Genomic DNA, 23,964 nt, shown 5'->3' with positions numbered 1-23,964 from the left:
CTGTTGCTCGTTAAAGTGCAATCCACGAATTGAATCTCAATTTTGCCGGCAAGCATGAAGAAATGTTGAAAAGATATTTACGATAGTGCACGCACAAATGACCCTCAAATGACGTTGCAGACTCTTCATATGTTGCAGTATGAGAAACCTTTTCTTAAACGTCGTATTTTCCGGACATATCACTGACCGATACCATCTCTTTCGCATCTCGAACCCTTCTTGAGAGAGAAGACCTTCCCTGACTATCGGGCGGTGCAACATGAAGTTGAGAACGTTTTGCATTCCAGAATCAATTTATTTCGTCACGTTTTAGACTAGGGGAGTCATTTAGGGCTCCAGAGAGCAATTTGACTCCTGAGTTTGAGGTTTACGGACAATTTAGTTAATAGGATAATAATACACCAACGAAAATCATAAAACGCTATTTATATCGGAGGGTCTTGTGCTTCGCCAAGCAAAATTTGAAATCTCACCACTATTTTGATTAACCAGGTACTGCAGTTTTTATTTTTCTCTATATATTTTTTATCCATTGGAAATTACGCAATTCCGGGGGATATATTTTCACACCAACTTAAAAACTTTGAGCGGTTCTTTAGGAAAGTGATATCGATAAGAGAAAAAAATGTGAGTTTCGTACAAGCAAGGGCAACGAAACCTCCATACAACTTCAGAAAGCTGACGCATACAATTGTACATTGGAAAGGTGAAGCTTTTTTACCTTAGCTCGTAGCGATATATATATATTTTTTTTATCGATGTGACTTCTCTAAGGACCGCCATTTCTTCCCAGCAAGTCTCTTTCCAAAGTGGATGTCACCTCATAATCCGATTTGCGATTAGTTCGACATGTCCGTTACGGCGAGTGCATCGTGTGTTGTGCTCTGTGAGGAAGAAAGTTGAGTGGGACTTCATAAACACCTACATTACACTTACACTTTCCTCTTACATTTACACGTACCTACGTCCCCTTCTTTTTCTTACTCTTTTCTTTTTTTTATCCTACACTCCCCACTTTTCTCTAACTTTTTGCCCTGTCCGTCTGGGCCCTCAGCCCTCTTTCACTGTCTGACCTTCTCTCCCGATTTTGACCTATTCCCGACTTTGACATTTTCTTTTCCTAATTGTGACTTTCACCTTGGTGAATTTCTTACAAAAGTCCTCTTTTATGAAGTATGCACAAGACAATTTGATTATTGCAATTATTTATTCGGAATCAGGCAATTCGGTTCGTCCGTGCCACCTTTTTGCAGTTTACTGCTTATTATTTTCAATCAATTTATATTTGTAATCAATTCTTAAGCTTATCTCAGACGGGCATGAAGTAAGAATGCGATTCACGATCTTTAACTCACGACCTTACTTAATGGTCGTGTGAGAAGTGACTTGTCCTTACTCCAGGTTGAAATTTTCTGCTGTCCTTATTTGGATCCTGACTTGGAAGAAACAGAAGCAGTCTCTTGGATTTGCATACAACTACCAATCAGAAAAGACTAGCGCCTGACGATATTCCACTTTATTTCTCGTTGTCATTTCAAAACATGGCTACTTGGACAAAGGAAGCATCAATTGAATTAATAGCGTCATACGAAAAATGTAATCTTTTGCAATAACTTAAAGTACACTTTATTATATATATATATAAGCCCTGCAAGAATAGAGACCTTATAGAAGGTATGCAGTGAAGTAAGGAGGGTCCGCCCGAGCACTACAGTCATGAAGAAATGTAATTACCAGGGTGCGAATTGGCGGGGGGGATGCCAGGGATTTCCCCCCCTGACAAAAATCTTTCCCACCCTGGAGAAGAAAAATTTTATCCCTGACAGGGATAACTTTTTCCCCCTCTGGAGTATTTTTAAATGGACATAAAGATAAGATAGAAAAAGGGAACAATTTTTACTTTGCGTAGCTAACCTAAATATTACTTGAGTGAAAATTTATGAAAGATCTCACATCTCAACTGTTTTGTACTTGTTAGTGTATATATATATATATATATATATATATATATATATATATATATATATATATATATAATATGTGTGTGTGTGTGTGTGAGTGAGAGAGAGAGAGAGAGAGGACTGGGTGCGCATATGGGTGAAATTCATCCCCCCCTGGGAAAATTTTTCAATTCGCACACTGGTAATTACGTCTTTTAAAAGATTAAAAATAGGCGATTTAAGTATAGGTGTGCAATTTGTTTACCAAACGATAATGCAATGTGTTTAAAAAAAAGAAACAATGAGAGTTAATTGTCATCAGTGTTCTGCTATTTTAGGGAAAGATTATAGAATGCTGGCGCAATACAAACAGTCTAGGTGTAGTGCATGAGAGAGCCCCCCGGCACGGCATAAGTTTACTTTATGGGGTACGTGGGTATCTTTTGTGATAGAGAGCTGAGCGAATATGCTCAATATCTAAACTAGAAATTTGATTTTCCTCATTCCGTGTCTGATAACTGCCTTCATTTACATATTTGGCCAATCCATTTGATTTTCAGTTCTACAATCTGGTTGATGCAAGGATCTACCAACTTGTTTCAGCTGGTACAGGCTCCCTCATGTTCGTATCTTGCTTTCAAATTTTCGGAGTTACTAATTTCAGTAGCGTATGGAATTCTGAATACTCCATTCTGTAGGATTTTTTTTTTTAATAGGAACGAGGATCTTCTGTAGGTAGTTCATTATCCACCATTGAAAATACGGGCTTAAAATTTCCTGTATATTATTGCGGCGAAGAATCCACTCCCCGACGTAGGAGCTTCTCTTTTTTCTGTTGGCTTTTGTGCCAACAACGGAGCAGATATCCCTGCTATGGCCGTGTCATCCTCTGCGGATGAACTCATATTGTGAAATAGAAAATAATAATAATAATAATAATAATAATTAAAATAATAATAATAATAATAATAATAATAATAATAATAATAATAATAATAATTACGATTACGGCAGCTCATTGCCCTGCACGTAACACATTCTTCAAGTGTTTTTCGTCTGTTTAATACAGCGGCCACGAGAGGCTCTGCTGGTAAAACCTACCTAGTTTTAAGAATCATTTGAGACCCTTACATCACCTCAGGATAAAAGAAATTGCATGGAAGTTTGAGTTAAGCAACACTGTCAAGTTGTAAACTGGGTTGAAGCCTTAGTTCAGGTTCACGTGAGACGGGCTTAACCATAAAGCTGTGCATCGGCAGAAAGAACAAAGCATCTTGCCGTGCTTGGGGTCCTTCTTCGACTGGTCCTCCCACAGCTCCCTAGAGGCACAATCTCGTACTACAAGTACACGATGCGTAGGAGTACGATTTCAGTTATTTTTAGGTCCTCCTTGTATAAGTATCTTAATGTTAGTTGAGTTTAGGGTTTCGTTCAGGAGGGAGCTTATATGAGACGTATACCTACAGCTTAACGTGTAAGCGGAACCACGTGAGCTTCCGAACCCGAGTCTCCCCCTTCAAAGACGTGTACGATAGCCATAGAGCCACGAAGGAGCCCCGAATCTTAAGATGGTAAATATATATTTTTGCATATCTTACTCATGAAGGATAAGTGAAACAACGGGATACTTCCCCTTGAGTACACTGCACTGGTCTTCTCTCTATATACTGTTTATTGCATTTACTGAGAATGGAAGAAGCAGGCGATACCATGACAGAGCACACAAATGGAAATATCTGTTCTATGTATAATGTTATATTGTTTGTTGGATGAAAGGGTATGTTACGTCAAATAAAGAGATTATGATTGTAGTAAATTGAGTTCTGAATTAACTATGTTCCATTATCTCAGCGTGTCTTATTATTTTATTTGCAGATTAGGTGAAACAAAATATCTCACGAAAGAGGCTTACATAATATTGCATCAACACGGAAAGGTAGTTTTTTTTTAAGTATTATATAACCCTTTGATACACCAAACTCTTTAGTTGTTGGGACGCGTCCGTTTTCAAGCCAACTCATCCATAGAGCTCCCAGATTTTCAAACTGAAAAGAAAAAAAAATGGGTCAGCGCATGACACGAGTATAACAAGACATGAATTGACTGACTCATTGACACAAAATCATGAGTACTTCCGGTTGATACGGGAAATTGAAATTTGTCATACTTATAGCCTTAGTAGAGAAAGGGATAAGGGATTGGGTTTCTGGGCTTTTGACATGTCTGGCCATGTTAGCCAGTTACACATATGAGGAATGACGTTCCTCGCGATTACATTTCCCGAGGGAATTGGAGAGGAACAAAAGAACGAGTAAGGAAGGAAGCGGCCTGGGACCATTGTGTTAGGTAATATCCCGAGATATGCCTGGTGTGAATGAAGGAAACCTAGAAGAAACATCACTCAGAATGACTAGCCTGAGAAAGCTGTTAGACCTTTTCGACCAGGTATCTCCACCGGGAATCGAACCCACACCAAGCGTAAAAGTGGATCTGAAATGGTAGGGGGACGCTTGACGTCACGCAGTCCCCCGTTCCTCTCTTTCTCCATTGTATTTTTTTCTAGAAAGTGGGGAGACGCCACAGATATTTTCTGCAAGTGGGGGACGACGTCCCCACTCGTTCCCCCTCATTTTTTACCCCTGACCCACACAGATTGAGAATACCCAGGCGACCATATTATAGCTACAAATATAGCTTTTCTTTATATTCAAAACTTGACTCCCAGTGCTTGAAAAGTTCATGTTCTATTGACAGCTATACATTTCTGCTTCTCTTAATTGTACGCATTTAAAGTGTGTAGGCATACATATTATAAATATAATGAATTTCTAAGCTACGGCTGTAAATATAGCTTCACAAAGCTTTTAATCCTTTTTAAAAATAATCATATCCTATTACATACTTTACATAGCTTCTACCATTTACTGTACATATTAGAAATTGATCACCACACAACGTTGATACAACTATTCGTAAAAATGAAAATGAAATATTTCAGTTTAATGTCCGACGATTATGCCCATTAGGCTAAAGGAGGCGGATGATTAAGGCAAGTGAATAATAATGGAAGAATTGATGGAATGAGAAAGTGGGAGGAAACGGGAGTAACCCGAGTAAATTCACAGCCACAATGTTGTTTACCACAAACTTACTTGGCCGGAGATCGAATCAGGAACCCAACGCAGCGGAGGTAAGCGCTCTGCCACTAAGCTACCGTGCCTACAATTATACGTAGCTGAATGATTTAAGAACTCGTATTATAAAGCGTCTTTACTGTTTTATTATATTACCACAAGAAAAATGTTTTCGTGATCGCTTCCGTGGTTGTTAGAAGCTGAAGAAAGCAATAGTGAACGGAGACCAGGCGCGCACCCAGAATTTTGTTTGGAGGTGTCGTCCAAAGCTTTTCTTTTTAGAGGGGGAGTCTAATACGTCTCTGTAGTATTAAACCTGTTGTTCTGCATCCGAAAAGACGGAAAGTAATTGTTAATCACTGCCACCTATATCCTCAGAAAATGTGATAGAACTAGATTATTCTTTTAATAAGGAAAAGAAGGCATAAAATCAAATTTTCAGGCTACGTCAATCACTGTTAAACACTGTTAAACAATTATAGTTATGTTAAGAAAGTGTACAAATGTTAGTCAAATTACGAAGTTTTTAGGGAGGTCCGGACCCGCTAAACCCCACCCGTGGATTCGCCCCTGAGACAGACTAGTAGTAAAAATGATTAGGCTGCCGAAAGAGCATCAAGAACTAGAGCAATGCTCGAAATATTTTCTTCTGAACTAGGCGACAGTTCTCAAAACTAGGCACCATAATAATACAAATACAATTCGGTACATGGTCTTGCATGTTTTGGATTTAAATTATCTAGGTGTCAAACTCTTATTACTAGTTTCCATGGCTACCTGACGATTGGGAATTTTCGAACCTGAACAAGGGGAATATTACCAGAAATTTATTAGGTATTACATGTATTATCTGAAATTTCAACTTGCCTTTTCAACACCTTCACATGAAATAGTGTTCAGAACATACGTACATATTTATAATTTTTCTCTTGTCTCTTGTCTAAGTGTGAGCAGCAGGGATGGCAAATGAACTGGTTCTTGTGAAAATGCTCCGGGCCGGTTCCTGAACCGGTTCTGGATTGTGGATGTTATTCAGGAACCATTCTGTCTTCTTCAGGAAATGGATTTTCGAACCGGTTCTGAGATGTTAAAGGCAGAGAGGAGCTGTTCTCGAACCGGTTCTGACAAGTAAATATTCTCTCCCAACAATAGAGGATCCGGAAACTGAGCATATATTTAGATAGAGGAGAGCCACGAAGGAATGCTGGTGAAATATGCCGGGCCGATAGCAAAGGATATATCCAATATGGGCGCCCGAAGGTCATGCCAATCGACTTTTGCAAACAACCTCTTATTCACTTCCCATGGGCAGATTGACTTAATGTTTTGCAGACTGATATATGTATGAACACTACACATCTATTGGTTTGAAATTTCGCGGACGTGGTTGTATTGAACCCAATATGGCCGATCAAAATGCCAATGTGTCAACGACTCGTGTCTGGAAAATGAATTGTACTATGGAAGTACAGTACCACTAGACATGTACAAAAAGCATTAAATGGTTCAAAATATCGCCATCTGAAAACCAATATCCCGGGCGCGCATCCACAAATTTTCTTGGCATAGTTCCAAGCTTTGGGAGAGAGATCCAACACTACAAGGCACTGTGTCTATGTAGTACTGAATGGGTATTATTCTGCACCCGAAAAGACGATCAGTAACTGAATATACTTCCGGCTATATTTTCAGAAAAAGATAAACAGTTCATAATGCTCCAAGAGCATTCACAGAACGGACTTAAAAGGAAGTTCGTTGCCTACGGCAAATTGCTTATATATACACAGTAGAATACTTTCTACATGAAACTTAATGGAACATTTTCGTTTAAAATGTGGGTAGTTGTAGTGGTGTGTCTTGGAGGAACGGATCTCCTTCCCGAAATCCCGACTTTTAAGTAACTTTTGCCAAATTTTAGGGCAACTTTAAAACTTTTCATGCAATAATAATAATAATAATAATAATAATAATAATAATAATAATAATAATAATAATAATAATAATAATAATAATAATTATTATTATTATTATTATTATTATTATTATTAATTATTATTATTATTATTATTATAAGAATCTTTGACATTTTACATGTCTTCGATATATCTGGGTTTCGTGTCCCTGTCGTTCAGGATAACTAGAAATAACTGTAAAACGACTATAACCGAGTATAATAGAGACAAGTTACAGAGATACTTCGGTGAATCAGAAAAAATGATCTTAGGCAGCAGGTTCCACTTCAGGATTCGAATTACTTTTAAGGTCACTTCCTCCTTAATATCCTTGCGTGTTTCTGTGTCTTTTTAAAAATTTAAATTTGTATTCTCTGGACTATAGTATTTTATCATGGCCGAAATCAGAGTGTTTCATCGTTAATAAAGTATTGGAATCATAAACATGTGCAATTTGATACATAAACGAGTGTCTCTTGACTCTTACGTAATAGAGCAGCCTTATAGTAGTGGCTTGAGCATTCGTTTCGTAATTTAAAGTTCCTGGGTTCGATTCCCGCTAAGGTAATTAAGGAAATTTTTATCATTTGCAATTTTGATATTTCAGATGTATAATAACATACTCAATTTCTTTTTGGTCTTACAAGTTAGAGTTGAAATGACTTTCTTCACAGGAAAAATACTAACAACATCACTTCACGTGTCAACAATCTTGATTCGTACTATCTGAGAACTTAGCGTGTTTAGCAAACAATTCATGAATACAAATTTACGAGTCATAAATGTGTCTGAAACGTTATTGTTTCATTGTGAAATTGTTTCCAAGTTCTTCCACTCTTACTAGAAAATATAATAATATTTTTGTTCTTCATTTCCAACACGTTCCATGTATCCGTTTAACCAAAATTTGTAAAAAGGAACTATTCTTTTTTACATTTGTATGTACAGTTTGTTAAAATATCAATATAATGCACACATAATCCAAAGTCTTTTACCCAAAGAAAGGGCGTTACTATGTATCGTGATGAAAACAAATCCTACTTAGTTTCTGTTAAGGCATCCGAAGTTGCGATTTTCATACTGTCCAGAATTCATAATAAGGAATAATTTTCATAAGAATTCAGGAGCTGACACCCTCTTTTTTATCCTCTTTTCCTTTCGGACATTAATATTTCAAAAGGATATGTTAAACAGGGTGCAAAACATTTTGTTTTTCTATTAACTTCAATATGCTTAATTGCATTGGAAAATAGGACGTAATACTAAGGTCTCAAATCTTCAGTAATAATAATAATAATAATATAGAAGACAAATTCCATATGAGGACAGATTGTATTAAAATCTGTAAAATCGCCCCTAGCGTTAGGGATAAGTTACAAAATAGCCGGGATTGCAGAGAAGTGTCCGCATCATCAGGACATACACTTTGCATACGTACCTACCACTAATTAAATGTTAAACGAAAAGTTTCCAGGCAAATTTTATGTAGAAAGTAGGGCTACTGAACTCACAAGAGCCCAAAGAAATTTTATTTTAAGTAATGGTTATGCTTCTAAGCTAATGCCTCTTTCACATTATCCGGCGATTTGCCGGATCCGGTTCCGGTTGTTTGCCGGATCCGGTTTCGGCCCCTTTCATATTATCCGGCGTTTTGCCGTGGATGAAAAATATGCGAGCAGGGTTGCTGTGCAACTGAAGATACAAAACTCAGTGACTCTTGTCGTGTTGTGGTGGTTGTAATGGACAGACGCAAAATGTGTTTTCTACTCGCCTTGTTAAGACACAGGCAGAAAAAAAAAACGTCAGAGACACATACGGGCCTGTTTGTTACCGAATGAGAGAACATGCCACATACAGAAAAGATGTGCACTTTTTATTAGAGAAGCGGTATTTTGGAAGACATTTTTCTATACTGTTTCCACAATTGATAAACTTGGGCAAAATAGCGGCTCGGTTCTGGATATTTAAAATACCGTTCCGGTATTCAACTGTTGTGACTGAGAAAATCAGGCTAAAGTCCTCTAGGGATAGTCAACCGTTGAGGTCTATCCGAGAATCTCAAGCCAACATTCAGCCACTGACCCCATGACTGGTCTGTAGGGATTATTATTGTTATTACTAGCTGTTATGCCCGTTCTTCGCACGGGTCAGATAAAATATCAATGTAAACATACTGAACAATGAGAGAAGAATTAAGAAACATTTCTAAAATTAGATACATTTTGTGTGAATATGTATCCAACAACGTACGTGTTTTCATTGAGAAGGCCGATGGGGGCTGAATTTGAACGTAAACACTATCGGGAGTATCAATATACATCTGAGCGACCTCGATAAATATGAATTCGACACAAATATTGGTCATTTTCTACTACTTTTACATGTCCCGGTAAACGCCTCCTGAGACCCCTCCCTGGTTCGAATTGTGAAAAAATCGCCTCTGGTCTTCAGCCGATACCGCAAAAAATATGAATGTGACACTAACAAATGTCATTTTCTACTACTTTTACATAGAAAGTAAACGCCTCTGTGATCCTCTGGTTCCAATTTTGAAAATACAACGCCTCTGGCTCCCAGTCAACGGGGGCTGTATTTGGAAGTCAACGCCTTGGGAGAGTCACCATTCATCTCAGCGACAGCGAAAACTATTGATTTGACACTAATATTGGTCATTTTCGATTATTTTTACATGTCTCGCAATTCTCTAGCCCGGTGACTCCCGGCCCGCATACAATGGTGCCTGAATTTGAAAATCACCGCTAATGAAAGTATCACCATTTATCTCAGACCGCGAAAACTGTGAATTATCGGTCATTGTGGATTATCTTTTACATGTCTCGGTGATCTCCTGGCCCAAGTTCCTTAGCTGATGGGGACTAAATGTGAAAGCAAACGCTATCTTGAGTTTCACCATTGAGCTCAGTGACCCCGAAAGCTATGGATTTGACATTAATATCGGTCATTTTCGATTACTTTTACATGTCTCGAAATTCCCCTTCCCCCCTCTGGTGATCCCGGCCCGCATACAAATGGTCGCTGAAGTCATCGCTAATGGTAGTGTTACCATTGATCTCAGCGACCGCGAAAACTATGGATTTGACACTAATATCGGTCATTTTCAACTACTTTTACATGTCCTGGTAAACGCCCCCCTGAGACCTCCTGGTTCGAATTAAAAAAAAAACGCATCGGTTTGATCTGGAGCCTGGACCAAGGTACCCGTGACCAAATTTTGGTAACTTTCGGTCCACTCGTATGGTCCCTAGGCCGCACAAAGACAGACAGACACATAAACTCTTTATTTTATTTATAGTAGATAATAATAATAATAATAATAATAATAATAATAATAATTATTATTATTATTATTATTATTATTATTATTATTATTATTATTATTATTATTATTATTATTATTATTATTATTATTATTATTATACTATTTCGGGTTTATTCTTTTGTTTTAAGCGTTCCGACTATTGACTCACGTCTCTTTAAAGCACTGCTCTAGTCTCTGAATTCAGAGAACTATTCAAGAAATTACAGCCAGATAATTATAAAATATATAAAGTACGGTATATTTATCAAATATCACATCATGAATTCTCTCTTGCTTTGCGTAGCAAAATAGTACATAAATATATAGCAAAAAACTGTATTGCTGAAATATTTGATAGTGTATATTTCAATTGTGGGTCACCACAAATTTATAGAAGGTCATTTGTCCAGTGCTACACGGACATCTCCCAATCTTCTATTACATAGAAAAATAATAATTTATATTGATTTCGACACTTGGGTAGTATTGGTCGTTTTCAATTCATTTTACATGTCATCTTTCCCCATATGTTGTATATACAGGTTTGGTTAATTACTCCAGATGTACTGGGCTAGAACATAACCACATACACAAACACACTCCACATAACACACAAAACCACACGCTCCCATATTATCGCAGCCACTTTCTGCTCTTTCCTGGCAACACTTGCTTCCTCCCCCAACACCCATCCGGTAGTTTGCCGCGTATATGTGAAGAGCGTCATTGCTTGTAATGTCCCGCTTGGCTATACACGGCGATTTGCCGCGCCGGATTCTAGCAGGGAGATCCGGCTGTTTTTGCTCGCCGGATGAATGTCCGGCGACCGCCGGACATATGTGAGAGCTTCATTGCTTGCAATGTCTTCCTACCTCGTCCGGCAATTCGCCGGAACCGGATCCGGCAAATCGCCGGATAATGTGAAAGGGACATAAGGAAGACGTCAACGATGAGAATGAAAGAAATATTCGAATAAAGAGAGTGGGAGGAAGCGGAACCCGTAGAAAACCTACACACAGGGTATTTGTTCAGCACAATGCCCACTAGGCGGGGGCTGGGTGGAATAGGGTGAACCATTAAATTCACAAAACTTCAGTAATAATAATAATAATAATAATAATAATAATAATAATAATAATAATAATAATAATAATAATAATAATAATAATAATAATAATAATAATAATAATAATGGTATTAAAGTTGAACTGAAATTTGGCAAAAGTTACTTTGCTACATAAATACCTACAGAGACCATAATTCAGTAAGCTCTGAAATACAAAGTAGCAAAATAGCGTATAAGATTCAGTCTACAGAACAATTGTTACTTAAAGAATAAACATACACTATTTCGAGAATCGAGATAAGACGAGAGATGTTTACGATACTTTCGTCTCGTCTCGATTCTCATCTCCAAAACGAGACAATAATTTGAATTAGCCTTGCCCCGTCTCGAATGTAAAATGTTAATTCTCATCCCGATTTTGTTTGTTTTGTTTTAGAAACAAAATGAGAAATTCCTCTTCTCTTGGGCAACATTAAACAAAACCGAAATATTTTTTTTGCGAAATGTCACTCTTCTGCTTGTTATGGTATAACATGAGCGATAATAAGTTCCTGAATTTTAATCTTCTACGAGATAATTATTATTATTACTATTCTTATTCCTGAAGATTTGATAGTTCAAGAATCGAAACAACTGAGTATGCAAATATCTGAATATAATAAAACGTGTGTCATCGCCGATCAATCGCCATCAAAAATCCTAAAGTAAAAGAAAAAAATACTTGCCCGAGGTGGACTCGATCCAAGAACCTCCAGCTTATTGGTCGACGGCCTTGACCACTGAACCACGGTCACTACGCGACAAAGAATACGTCTTTAGCCTGGTTACGTTAGATCTCTTTGATACCGCTTGCAAAGTTGTACCTTATCTTTCTTCGTTTCTTTTATGATGATATAAGTCAATAATCTTCGGCAAAGTTTATATTAATAACTTGGGTTGTTCTTAAACCTTTGGTTCACAAGTTTGTTTCTTCTTTCCACTAAACTACAGATATGACAGATTTAATTCTCATACTCTGCATTTGTATGAAAGTAGTCGCCATTACTTGATCAATGACTTCTGTCCGCCAGGATACATGCTCGCTTTAAGAGTTCGCAAGGATGCAAATCAACAAACCACAAGACTTCTGGAACCGTGTAATCGGGGGTGATGAAAGTGTTTAGTTTATACGAAGGAGGAAACCTGTTAAAACTTTCTACTATATGCTATTTTACGGAGATATATGCTCAAAATAGAGGGCTCAAAATTGAAAAATTTGCAAAATGTTATTTCTCTATGATTTACTGTTCCCAAGATATGGCTCTTTAAATCTCCCGAAACCTGAGCTTTTTAGGCCAATATCTCGGGAACGGTAAGAGTGACGCGAAAAATTTAATCACTTTATTAGATAGTTTTTGATGCTGTACCGAATGAAGGGTTTAAAATTGAAAAATTCGCAAATAACGGACACACACACAAATAGAGAAGGAGAGAGAGAGAGAGAGAGAAGGACATGGAGAATTCAGTAACACTTTTGAAGTCCGTTGAATATAGAATTATGTAGATTGTTTTTATAAGTGTAAGCCTAGGCCCAACAGTTCCAATACTTACGTGTACTTCACTATAACATTCTGTGAGCCACAGCGAGTGAAGTGCACGACTACGCTTACGGCGTTCATCACTTCTGTAAGACACGTGCCTTGTCTCTCTCATAGTCCCTGTTGCGAAAATGGTTGCTCAGTTACGAAACAAATTCTCTCATTCAAGTAGAACCAGTAGAAATTAAAAATTGCTAATATAATACGAATTTTATGTAAATTAAGAGACATTTTTTTTTTTGTAAAAATACATTATGTATGTTATGTAATGGTTCCCATATTGTTCAAGTACAGTAAGACGAGGTTACTTCGCACAAGATTTAAGCAATTTTAAAGAAAATCGCATGTAGCTTACAAACGTAATGATTTAGAACACTGGATTTTAAACATACATACCCTAGGGCCTTATGCAGAGTCTTTCTGACGCGTGATTAGTACCATACTAAAAAGTTCAACTAACATTTGTTTCAAGCAGTAGTCAGAGTTTTAGTATGATGATAATCATATGTCAAAACGACTCTGAATAAGGTGGATAATAGCAAGATATATATAAGGAAAACATTAGTGCAAGTTCATTAGTAAACATTCAGTATGACCATAGTTATTGAAATATAAACTTTGGTGCCAAGTAACCTCATAGGTGTAACTTTGCAGAACATACAGAAAAAAAAAAGTATATTCAACATACGAACATAACGTTTCTGTGAACATAACGTTTCTGTGTAATCTTTTCCCTTCAGTATTTACACATTTTACTTTCTACACAAAACTGCATGCAGTCTACAAATATTGATATTAGAATGATGGTACCGGTATCAGTACTTAGTTTGAATTATCGATATTTGTAAAGAAAATTATGTATTTTCTGGTACCAGCACAGGAATCATATTCTAATAGTTTAGCATATGACCCATAAATATGCCAACTCAGGAGAAAAAAAAATATATCCAGTGAGCTGATTTGCCTTGGTTATTCCTTATGTCTAAGAATATCATCCCAACCGTAATCAGTGGAAGATTTTCAGGCTGAAGCCCACCCAAATTACATGATTTCTTTTTTCAGAAATTTAATGTTCGTCATTCCTATGAGTATAAGCTGCAAGCCCCCCAAAAGTCAGTAATTTCTAAAAGAAACGAAGCATTCGTGAGTGAAGCCTCTGTCAAACTACTTTTCTGGATCCACCACTGTTCATAATTTATTTTCCAACAAGAAATCCATTCCAGCATCTACCTAAATAGGAAATTTACTTAAATTTAGAATGCAGAAGGTTCCAGTAGTAATAATTTCCTATCTAAGCGGTTTCTTTGGACCGGTGCAAAGTAACCCCGAGTAGAGGCTGAAACCGCTTTCTCCCAGTTTTACTCTTTTTATAACTAAAACGTTTCACATTTCAATTTCAACTATTGCATCAAAGTCCCATTATACACAGTTGTATTCTACGAAACTGACTTAATTTTGACGGAAATTCTTCTACGTGATATCTTTCAAATTTTGGCGACCTTTACAGTAACTGCTTTCCATACCTCTACAACAACGCCCGGTAAGGACTGTGAAACTCTTTTCATATTTTGTGCAAAATAACTCCTGGTGTGGAAAGTAACCCCGTCTTGCTGTACATGGAAAGGATTATTTGTTCATAATCGTTTCATAGTGGATGCAATGATGTGAAAGTTGGGGAAACTTTGTTAAAGATATATAAAGAATTTTTTCACCAGTATTTCACTTTTGTCAGCTGTCAAAAACTGCAAAATGTACGTTAATTGGTACTATGATCCCTGACAGACCAAGTGCAAGGAAACATAGTAGCCTCGAAAGGAATTTGTTTGCTTATAGAATCAAAACTAGCAAGCTAGCGCCAAGTTATCTTTATGGTGGACAAACACCATGTGCGTGGGTTTTCTCCGAGTTCTCCCGTTTCCTTCCCATTTCTTCATTCAACCATTTCATTCATTCTCATCATCACCGTCAACTTTAGCCTAGCCAGTATAATCGTGGGACCTAAAATTTAAAGGTTTCATTTGATTTCATTTTCAAAACGAGCAAGTTGTGCCTTTCTATCTATTTACGAATTAACTTTTGCAGCTGTAACTATAGCCATCTAGTAATGAATATTATAAATGTTCATTATTCTATGCAACAGCTAAAAATGTTAATTCATGTGCTGTTAAAATTTGTAATTTACGTGCAAATAACTACAGTGCCGATGATCTAATAATTATCACAATCAAATTATATGAACTACATGTTATAGAGACATGTCCCTTGTATGGAAAATGCCATAGAGCTATGTGAGTTTTATTTGGAAAACCTTTGGATGAGTGGGACATGTCACTCACAAGATAAACACGGTCAGGTTATGTGAGTTTTGGTTGGAAAACCATTTGGATGAGTGTGTCATGTTATTCATATGGAAAACATGGTTGCGTTGTGTGAATTTTGGTTGTAAAAAGTCTGAATGAATGGCATATGTCGCTTGTATTGAAAACAGATCGTATTACGTGAGTTTTATTATTTATTTTTTTTTTGGGGGGGGACGGGATCTTTGAATAAGTGGGATATGTTGCTAGTATAGGAAACACGGTGGGTTACTTGAGTTTTGTTTCGAAAATATTTGAATGTGTTGAAAAGAAAACAAGAAAATAAAACGACTCTTACGGAGATGAATGATAACGATCCTTATAGGATTGAATGGGTACAGAATTGGTGCTGTAAGCCAGATTTATTTCAGCTGCAATGGACTTCCCTGAAGCCGTAGAGTTCAGTGTCGTGCGGTGGAAAATTTGCGCCCGGGGCGAGAATATACGAAGGCGGCCCCGTACATATGAGTGAGATTAACAGACCAGTCGCGAAACGCCACCATGGTTCGCGCGAAGCGTAAGAAAATTTTCAGAAATAAGTCCTGCTTTCCTTGATTTTGAGCACTTTTTATTACTTTTTTCCTTCCATTTTATATATGTGCACATGCAAATTCGTAACATGAATAACGTTATAGGACCACTTCCTAAAGCATAAAGAGGATTCAAGTATATCTTAAGAATATTCCAAATAATTTTTCCTCTCCCTTTTTTCTTTCCTACTTTTCTTTTCTTTTTCCTCCCGAATTTTGTGCCTCCTTACTTCGGTGCCTGGGGCCGTTGCCCCGCTCGTCCCCCAATGGCACGGCACTGATAGAGTTAGTTACTAAATAGTAATCAATATAGTATAGTAATCCATGTTGCAATTCTGAAAGTAAATTACGAAAAAGATACTTCCAAAATAGGAAACAAAAAACATTACTTCAGAAGACGATAGGGAAAAAAAATGAACATTGACCTAGTAGTTACAAGTTTAATGGCGTAAGCGAAATGAAAACGGAAAAAGGAAAACAACGTTGTATCATATAGATTGCAGTTTTCAATTTAATAAGACTACTACCGTTTATATGTTAAGGTCAATACCAAACAGAATGTAAACAGACGTTACTTCACATTTTACTTCGTTTTCAGAATACTAATTGACTCTACATTCAGGATTTAAGTAGATTTAAAAGAAAGAGTAAAACTACTTATTTTGTAACTTGTACTGAGTAATGAAATCGCTGACATCGTTTTTCAAGCTTGACTAGAAGTTCCGCAATTGAGAAGTTTCTTTTTTTTTTTCTTTCTTTCTTGAAACTTGATACCTACGACATCTTGGTTTTATCAGCCCATTCAATTATATCCAGGTGCACTTTCCTTTTTTCTTTCCTTTCTTTTTACTTTTGAAATGAATGATTTAAAAGTGAATTTATAATATACTCAGGGGTGTAGCCAGCAGGTTTATCTACGAGGGGCCCGTCGTTTTTTGAGGGGGACCAGTTACAATGAAGTCACTAGGACACTACATTTCTAAATTATTTTCCTTACTTCTAAAATTTTGCATCCTTACGTCTATAATGTTGTTCCTTTTTGCAGCAGCAGTATTATCTTCTGAGCATAGGCGTGCGCAACGTGGGTGACATCGCTGCCTTGGCACCCCCATTAGACAAACTTTTTTTTTATGTAGAATTATTACAAACTGAGAAGAGATTACGTGTAAATTATTTCCCGTGCGTCGCCGACGCAGCGTCGGGTGCAATGACGCTATCTTTTCTTAGGGAAAGGGGGGGAGGACGACATTCCATATGGTGGTACTTTAGATCTGACACCCACATTCCCAATGTCCTGCGCACGTTAGTGCTTTCTTTCTGAAAAAAACTTTAGTAAATACATACTCGCCTTTTCCTGTGCACAAGATAAACACTTTTCGGCGTGGATTACTAAAAAACCACTGTTGCCAAACAATAGAAGATTTTCCATATCAAAGGAATTTGATACATTCCTGTTTTAAAAGTAACTTCAGCGATCACAATTCCGTTCACGATACAAATTCTTGTATTGGCATAGATTGATAATTTTTTAAAATAGGCCTATATAAAATATATTCATGCTTCATATTGGACATGATCCGCACAAGAGCGCTAGATCAACCGATTGTACCAGATGTGGTAGCAAGCTGTACATTTGGTCATTCCTTACACGGAAGAGATATCATACTAATTTTTTGATCGGTAAGGACGGTAAATAATTTACTGGAAATTATTATTTATATGAAAATTTTGTTATTTTTAAATAACTGAAGCGATGTAATCTTACGCTGATATTTTAAAAGCTGGTCATTTGGGGGGCCTGGTCCAGATGCCCCCCTTCCCCGTGGCAACATCTCTGAATATACTGTATACAAATTAGATTAGGAAGAAGAAAGACCAGATATTTTTTATTTTCGTGCAGGTAAAAAGCGCCGAAGAATGAACAACAACCAACAAGCTATAAGTAGCTCTACTTCCTTTCAAAATGTGTTTTGTAACGCATCGCGGTTAGGTGGTAATACTTTTGTTGCCGATCGTACTAGTATTTAGACTATTATTTTGTGTTGTAACGGATGAACGATACACATATAATCTTTAAATAGCCCTCACTACCGACAGTCCTGCGAGAACGGACGTCACCCCACTTCCCCCTTTAGAATATAAGAATTTTAAAAGGAGAGAGAAAGGAGAATTCCACTCCCCCACGGCTGAGAATAATGACGACGTGAAGAGTGAGGTTCAATACTGGAAAAGGCTTATACTGAATGCAAAATATCCTATTAAGATAATCAGGAGAATTTCTACTATTACTTGTAAATGTAAAAAAAGTTTTCTAACAAAATGGAAAATTTTATTATAACAAATCCGAAACGTGATATATAAATATAAATATAGAAAACATCCAACAAATTTAATAAGTAAGAATATCATTAATCGAAATTTCCGTTAGCAAGCAACATTAATTTTCCAAAAGTATTTTTTTTTCCAAGTGACAAAGTTTCTGAAGTAAATAGTATAACCAATCGTAAATCCAAATATAGAATTTAGAAACCTATACAACAATATCATCAAAATGTATGGAACTCGAAGTTACTGCAAAAGTGGCTTTCTTTGGAATGAAAATGTGGGAGGAAATGATTTCTTATATATGGGTCAAAATGCATGAATTACGAGCAATAGCTCAACTGTAATTCTACAAATCCTTTCTTTTTTCTTTCCTTTTCCAAAGCGGACCTAAGACATAAATTATTCATTTGAAGTCTCCACTAGCCTTAATATTTTCCGTAATTTCAATATATTAAACTTCCTGACTAGTGACTTTAGTTTTATCAAGGAAAACAAGAATTAACGTGTTTTAACTGAAGGCATAACTCTGCCTACACAAAACCATGTACATTAACTGATCGAATAACTATTTTACCTTTTTTTCTTCCGCAATATTTTAGAAATAAGGGCTTCCAAATATATTGAGTAATAATAATGTCTTCTAAATAATAACCATAGTCAGGAACTGTTATAGATTTCAAAAGAAGTTAACAAAATTATACGATTATACGGAAAGAATATTAATTTTAACGACCCATTTTTTTTCATTCAAAGGACCTAACACTCTTACCTCATTTTATACACTGCGAAGCGCTTCAGTCTTAAAGCCAGAACCTCGGCTGCAACGTGACGTCATCCCGATCGACGACTCGCGCAATCCAACCGAAGGTTATGCAGTGCTTCCAACTCCAAGAGAAATAACCGACTTAACAGTAAACTGGAGTTTCATCTCACAAAATTTTCCTTTTACAAAATTTCATTTTATTATGAAACTTGGGTGGGTTACATAATATCCGAGGGTCGGTCAAAAAAAATTCCTAACCATAACAAATCCCAAGTTGAATAATAAAATAATTTCAATACATTACCAAAATCTTCCATAAATATTCAAATGCTAACGCCTTCTTTACAAACTTCTACAGTAATTTTTCCAATTCCTTACATAACATACACAAAGGATGATGATGAGGTATTTACAAAATGAAAAGGGTTGACCTCTCACGTTCTTGGACGAGGCATTCCTGCAGGAATAAAAAAATATATACAACACACTAACTTTGTTCAAACAAACATCTTAAAATATATATATATAAGTACAATATTAATAATATACTTAACCTCGATTCTCACATCAAATCATTTTTTTTTCGTGTTACCTTATGGGTTAGATTGATTAACTTGTCTCGGTGGAAAATATTTCTTACAAAAACGAACATGGCGTTTTATATGAACATATGGTCTTTCAATATTTTCTAGCCAAACTGTATTTGGTGTCGGTTTAGAAATAAGGCGGTATGGGCCTTCCCACTGAGGGGCGATTTTTGGATTGAAATGTTTCTCTGCTGAAATTTTCATGAACCTTTTAACCAATACTAAATCATCAATATTTAAATTAACAGGACTATGTTTTTGACTATATACCTTCGCACTATGTTTCCAAGCGCGTTCAATGTTATTATTTATATTGACTAATTTTTGCTCTTTATCCTGGTCATCGTCTAAAAGATCTAAATCCATCAACCATTTAACATCTAATGGATGGTAAAATTTCCGTCCCATATAAAGTTCACATGGACTAGTCCCAGTAGTTTCATTCATACTTATGTTAATAGTAAAAGCAATTTTAGATAGTAATTGGGCCCAATTCTGTTGAGACTTATCAACATAAATACGAATTAAATTTTTAACCGATCTCACCGTACGTTCGGCTCTGTTCGATTGTGGGTTATATGGGGAGAATTTTACACTCTGTATACCATAGCTATACAAGAATTTTAAGAAGTAATCACTCACGAAATAAGAAGCGCCATCATTTAGGACTTTACCAGGAAAGCCGTATCGAAGAAATAATTCCTGTAACTTATTACAGATGATTTTTGAAGTTAGTCGTCTTAAAGGTTCTAAAAAGACAAAACGACTATAGGCGTCAGTGACAATTAAAATATATTCAAATCCAGAACTACTAGGCAATTTCCCCGCAATATCAATAAACCAGGTATAATTTGGGTGCATTACCTTTTTTGTAAAATATTGACCCATAGGTTTTCGATTAGAATCTTTACAGGTTTGGCACAAATGACAAGATTGTATAAAATTCTTAATGTCAGAATATAAAGTAGGCCAGGTATACTTTTCAGCGACCTTAGCAATGGTTTTTCGATATCCCATATGCCCACCATGAATTATTGGACAATGAGAATACTCAATGATCGACTGAATTAAAGAATTAGGTATTACAATTCTAAATCCATTATTCCCTTTACCTTTTGTCTTTTTAAACAAGATCTTATTTCTTAATACATACGGAGGAACTTCTTCCTTTCGCTCTAACCTATTGATAATCTCTCTTAATTCAGGATCCTTCCTCTGGTGATCTGTAAGAGGCACATTAAACACAGGATTTTGCCAAAAATTAATGAAAGACAAATTTACTGTTTTATTATGATCTTTTACGACTTCCATTGTATTATCGTCTTTTGTATAGAATTCTAGATGGTTTCCAACCCTTGAAAGGAAATCGGCTATACTATTTATTTTTGATCTTACATGGACTATACGAAATTTAAACCTTGAGATTTTCTCTAACATAGTTCCATATCTCCTTTGTCTTTTATGGTTATTAAGTAACCAAGTTAAACTCTTACTATCAGTATATACTACAAAGGGATTTGCCAAGTAATACTCAAATTTTTCCAAAGATAAAGAAAGAGCCTTAAGTTCTAATTCGTATATATTTTTACTCCAATCAGATTGTGGAATTGCCCGACTAAACATAGATACAGGTCTAAGATTCCCTTCCGAATCGTATTGGCTGAGAACCCCAGAAAAATGACGCAAAGAGCTATCACAATGTATTACGAAGTTGGAATTCATATCTGGGACTTTCAAAATGACCTGACTACAAAAGGCATCCTTTAATTTTTGTAGGGCTTCATCATGAACTTTAGTCCATTTAAAAGGCTTTTTTACAGATCTTAATTCTTGAAGGGGAGCAATTAACTCTGAATACCCATAAATAAATTTTGAATAGAACGAGAAAAATGAACATATTCTGTTCACTCCTTTTCTATTCTTTGGTTTAGGTATCTCCTGGATAGCTTTAATTCTCTCAGGGTCTATTGACATGTTGCCATTTTCAAAACGAAACCCTAAATATTTAATACTAGTTTGAAATAGACAGGACTTCTTTTCTGAAATAGTAATTCCCCAGTTTCTTAGTCGAGATAATACCTCCTCTAATAGAGCTTTATGACTCTCAATATCTTTGCTAAATAAAATTATGTCATCAAAATATATCTCTAAATTCCTACCAATTAACCCTTCAAAGACTTTTGACATCAAATTACTTAAAACAAAAGGTGATAACACTAATCCCATTGGTACTGATTTATATCGATAGATTTTGTTTTTAGTCACAAAAGCAGTAATATTTCTACTCTCTTCAGACAGAGGAATTTGATGAAAACAGGATTTACAATCAAGTTTTGAAAAGATATTATTGTCCGAAATACTAGATATTACATTCTCCATGTTAGGAGAAGGATAACTGTTTACCATAACCTTTTTGTTCACTTCTCCGTATGAAATTACAAGCCGCCTGCTTCCGTCTGAATTTGTTACTAGAAAGCAGGGTGATGTGTAGGGAGAATAATCTACTTCCTCTATAATATCGTCTTTTAAAAGCTGGGCAATAAAAGAATCTAATTCCTTTTGCTTATGCGTTGGAAGCTGATAAGGTTGCAATCGAATGGGAGTTTTATCGGCAAGTTCAATTTTGTAAGTGAATTTTTTTACTCTACCAATTTTGTTTCCAATAACATCAGAATATGAAGTTAACAAGTTATTAACATATTCCTGTAAATTAGAATCACATAGTAATAATTGATCAGGAACCGTATAATTACCTTGAGATTCCTCCGGTTTAGTCTCCGGTGGATGCAATATGGACTGATCAAAAACGAATTCCACTCCTGGATCAAACGTGGTATTAACTCCGCTGTCTCTGGTTACTGATGTCGATGGAGTCAAAATCTGATGAGAATTACCAAAAGATCTAGGTTGAGGTGTAGCTTTCGGACAACCAAGGTCGCAGGGCGGCTGCTTTCCACTCACCCCATTCCTAGAAGTATATGCAGAAGCGAGAGAAGTCTGGGCACACAAAAGTTCATCAGCTCGGATCATAGGAACCACTAACTTCCGAGCTTTTATATTATATGAATTACCCGCAATGTCTATTATGGCATTGTATTTTGTATGAAAGTCATTTCCAAGCAGAAGATCAAACTCATTAGAGTCCACAATGAAGAAAATTTCACTAAATTGGTGTCTTCCAATTTTAAAATATAGTCTTACTCTCATATCCACTGTAACTTTAATATTTCCTAAGCCGATAGTCTGAACGTTCACCTTTTCTGCCTTTATTTTACATTTTTTTCTAAGTTCATCATAAAGATGTCGAGCCAAATAAGAGTTCGTACTCCCAGTATCAATTAAGCACTTAAAACGCATGCCCGTAATGTAAACAGGAATCGCTAATAAATTTTCCAATTTACTACCATTTTGTTTTACGTCTAAGTTATTTTGAGTTAAGTACTGAGATTCTAAATTATGGTAATGAGAAAATTCCGCCTTATCAAATTTTTTATAGTTAGATGGTAAAGAATACCTAGCCGGAGAAACTAAATTTTTATGCAAATTTATTGGTTCACGAGATTGCAACACTACTTGCTGTTTTGTATTCTTCGCTCCGATAAAGGAAGATGATTTACGGGGTGGTACCAAGTCCCGTACGTTACAACCTTGATTACGTAACCTATAATAGTCCTTCCTATACCTATGCAAAGCATCATAGTGTTCTGCAGCTAAATACAACTGATTTAAATCGATAGGCATACCTCTTTCAGCAAGAAATTGATGGGCAGAAGGCGTTACCATATTAGTGATTAAACTACAAATGGTGGCTTCATCAAAGGACATATCAAGAACGTGAATAATCGATAATTTATTATCTACGAACTCATATAATGAATGATCCTCCCGCATGGGAACGTAGAAAAATAGTCGCATGAATTGTGTTCTACCAATAGTGGAAATAAATCGCACCACTAAATGTCTACAAACTGTTTGCCAAGGGGAAGCGTCCCCAATAAACGATTGTATTACTTCTTGCATTTCTCCTTTTGTACGAGAAAGACAAGCTACTAACACAAGATCTAAAGGCAAACCCTTTCCTCTGACAATACTATCAAGTTTTAGTAAAAACTGAAATGTAGACTCACAAGTAAACCTTACGTTTGGGTGAATCGAGTTGCTGACTGAGACACATATGAGAAAGTAGTACTGAATGTGGTCAGTATTTCAGTGAAGTTGTAGGTGCGAAGCTCCAGGGGTTTAGGAGATACAGCTACCAGAACATCACATGGAAGTACAGAATAGTCTTCATACAGTTGTAGGTAAAAGCTCTGTAAGACCTCTTGTAACGAGAAAAGGTGAATAACAAATATATGGATACATATTAGGACTAGGGGGAAGTCATATAGTAAGGGTATACCTGACGGCGGCCATC

At 36.3% G+C, this 23,964-nt stretch overlaps 1 protein-coding gene across 1 annotated transcript; it reads right to left on the bottom strand.

The window, feature by feature from the left end:
* Window positions 1–18,309: 18,309 nt before the first annotated feature.
* LOC145693936 (uncharacterized) lies at window positions 18,310–23,528 on the bottom strand. The gene is made up of 2 exons (XM_081770093.1): window positions 22,304–23,528; window positions 18,310–19,420 (listed from the first exon to the last, which is right to left on the bottom strand). Exons 1-2 carry the CDS (start codon window positions 23,463–23,465, stop codon window positions 19,398–19,400), a joined length of 1,185 nt encoding a protein of 394 aa, XP_081626219.1. The 5' UTR covers window positions 23,466–23,528; the 3' UTR covers window positions 18,310–19,397.
* Window positions 23,529–23,964: the final 436 nt, after the last annotated feature.

Source organism: Thermobia domestica, chromosome 9, assembly GCF_964235325.1.
Source record: "Thermobia domestica chromosome 9, izTheDome1.hap1.1, whole genome shotgun sequence".
In the NCBI taxonomy this organism is placed as follows: domain Eukaryota; kingdom Metazoa; phylum Arthropoda; class Insecta; order Zygentoma; family Lepismatidae; genus Thermobia; species Thermobia domestica.
This window is presented reverse-complemented; position numbering and strand designations above follow the sequence as displayed.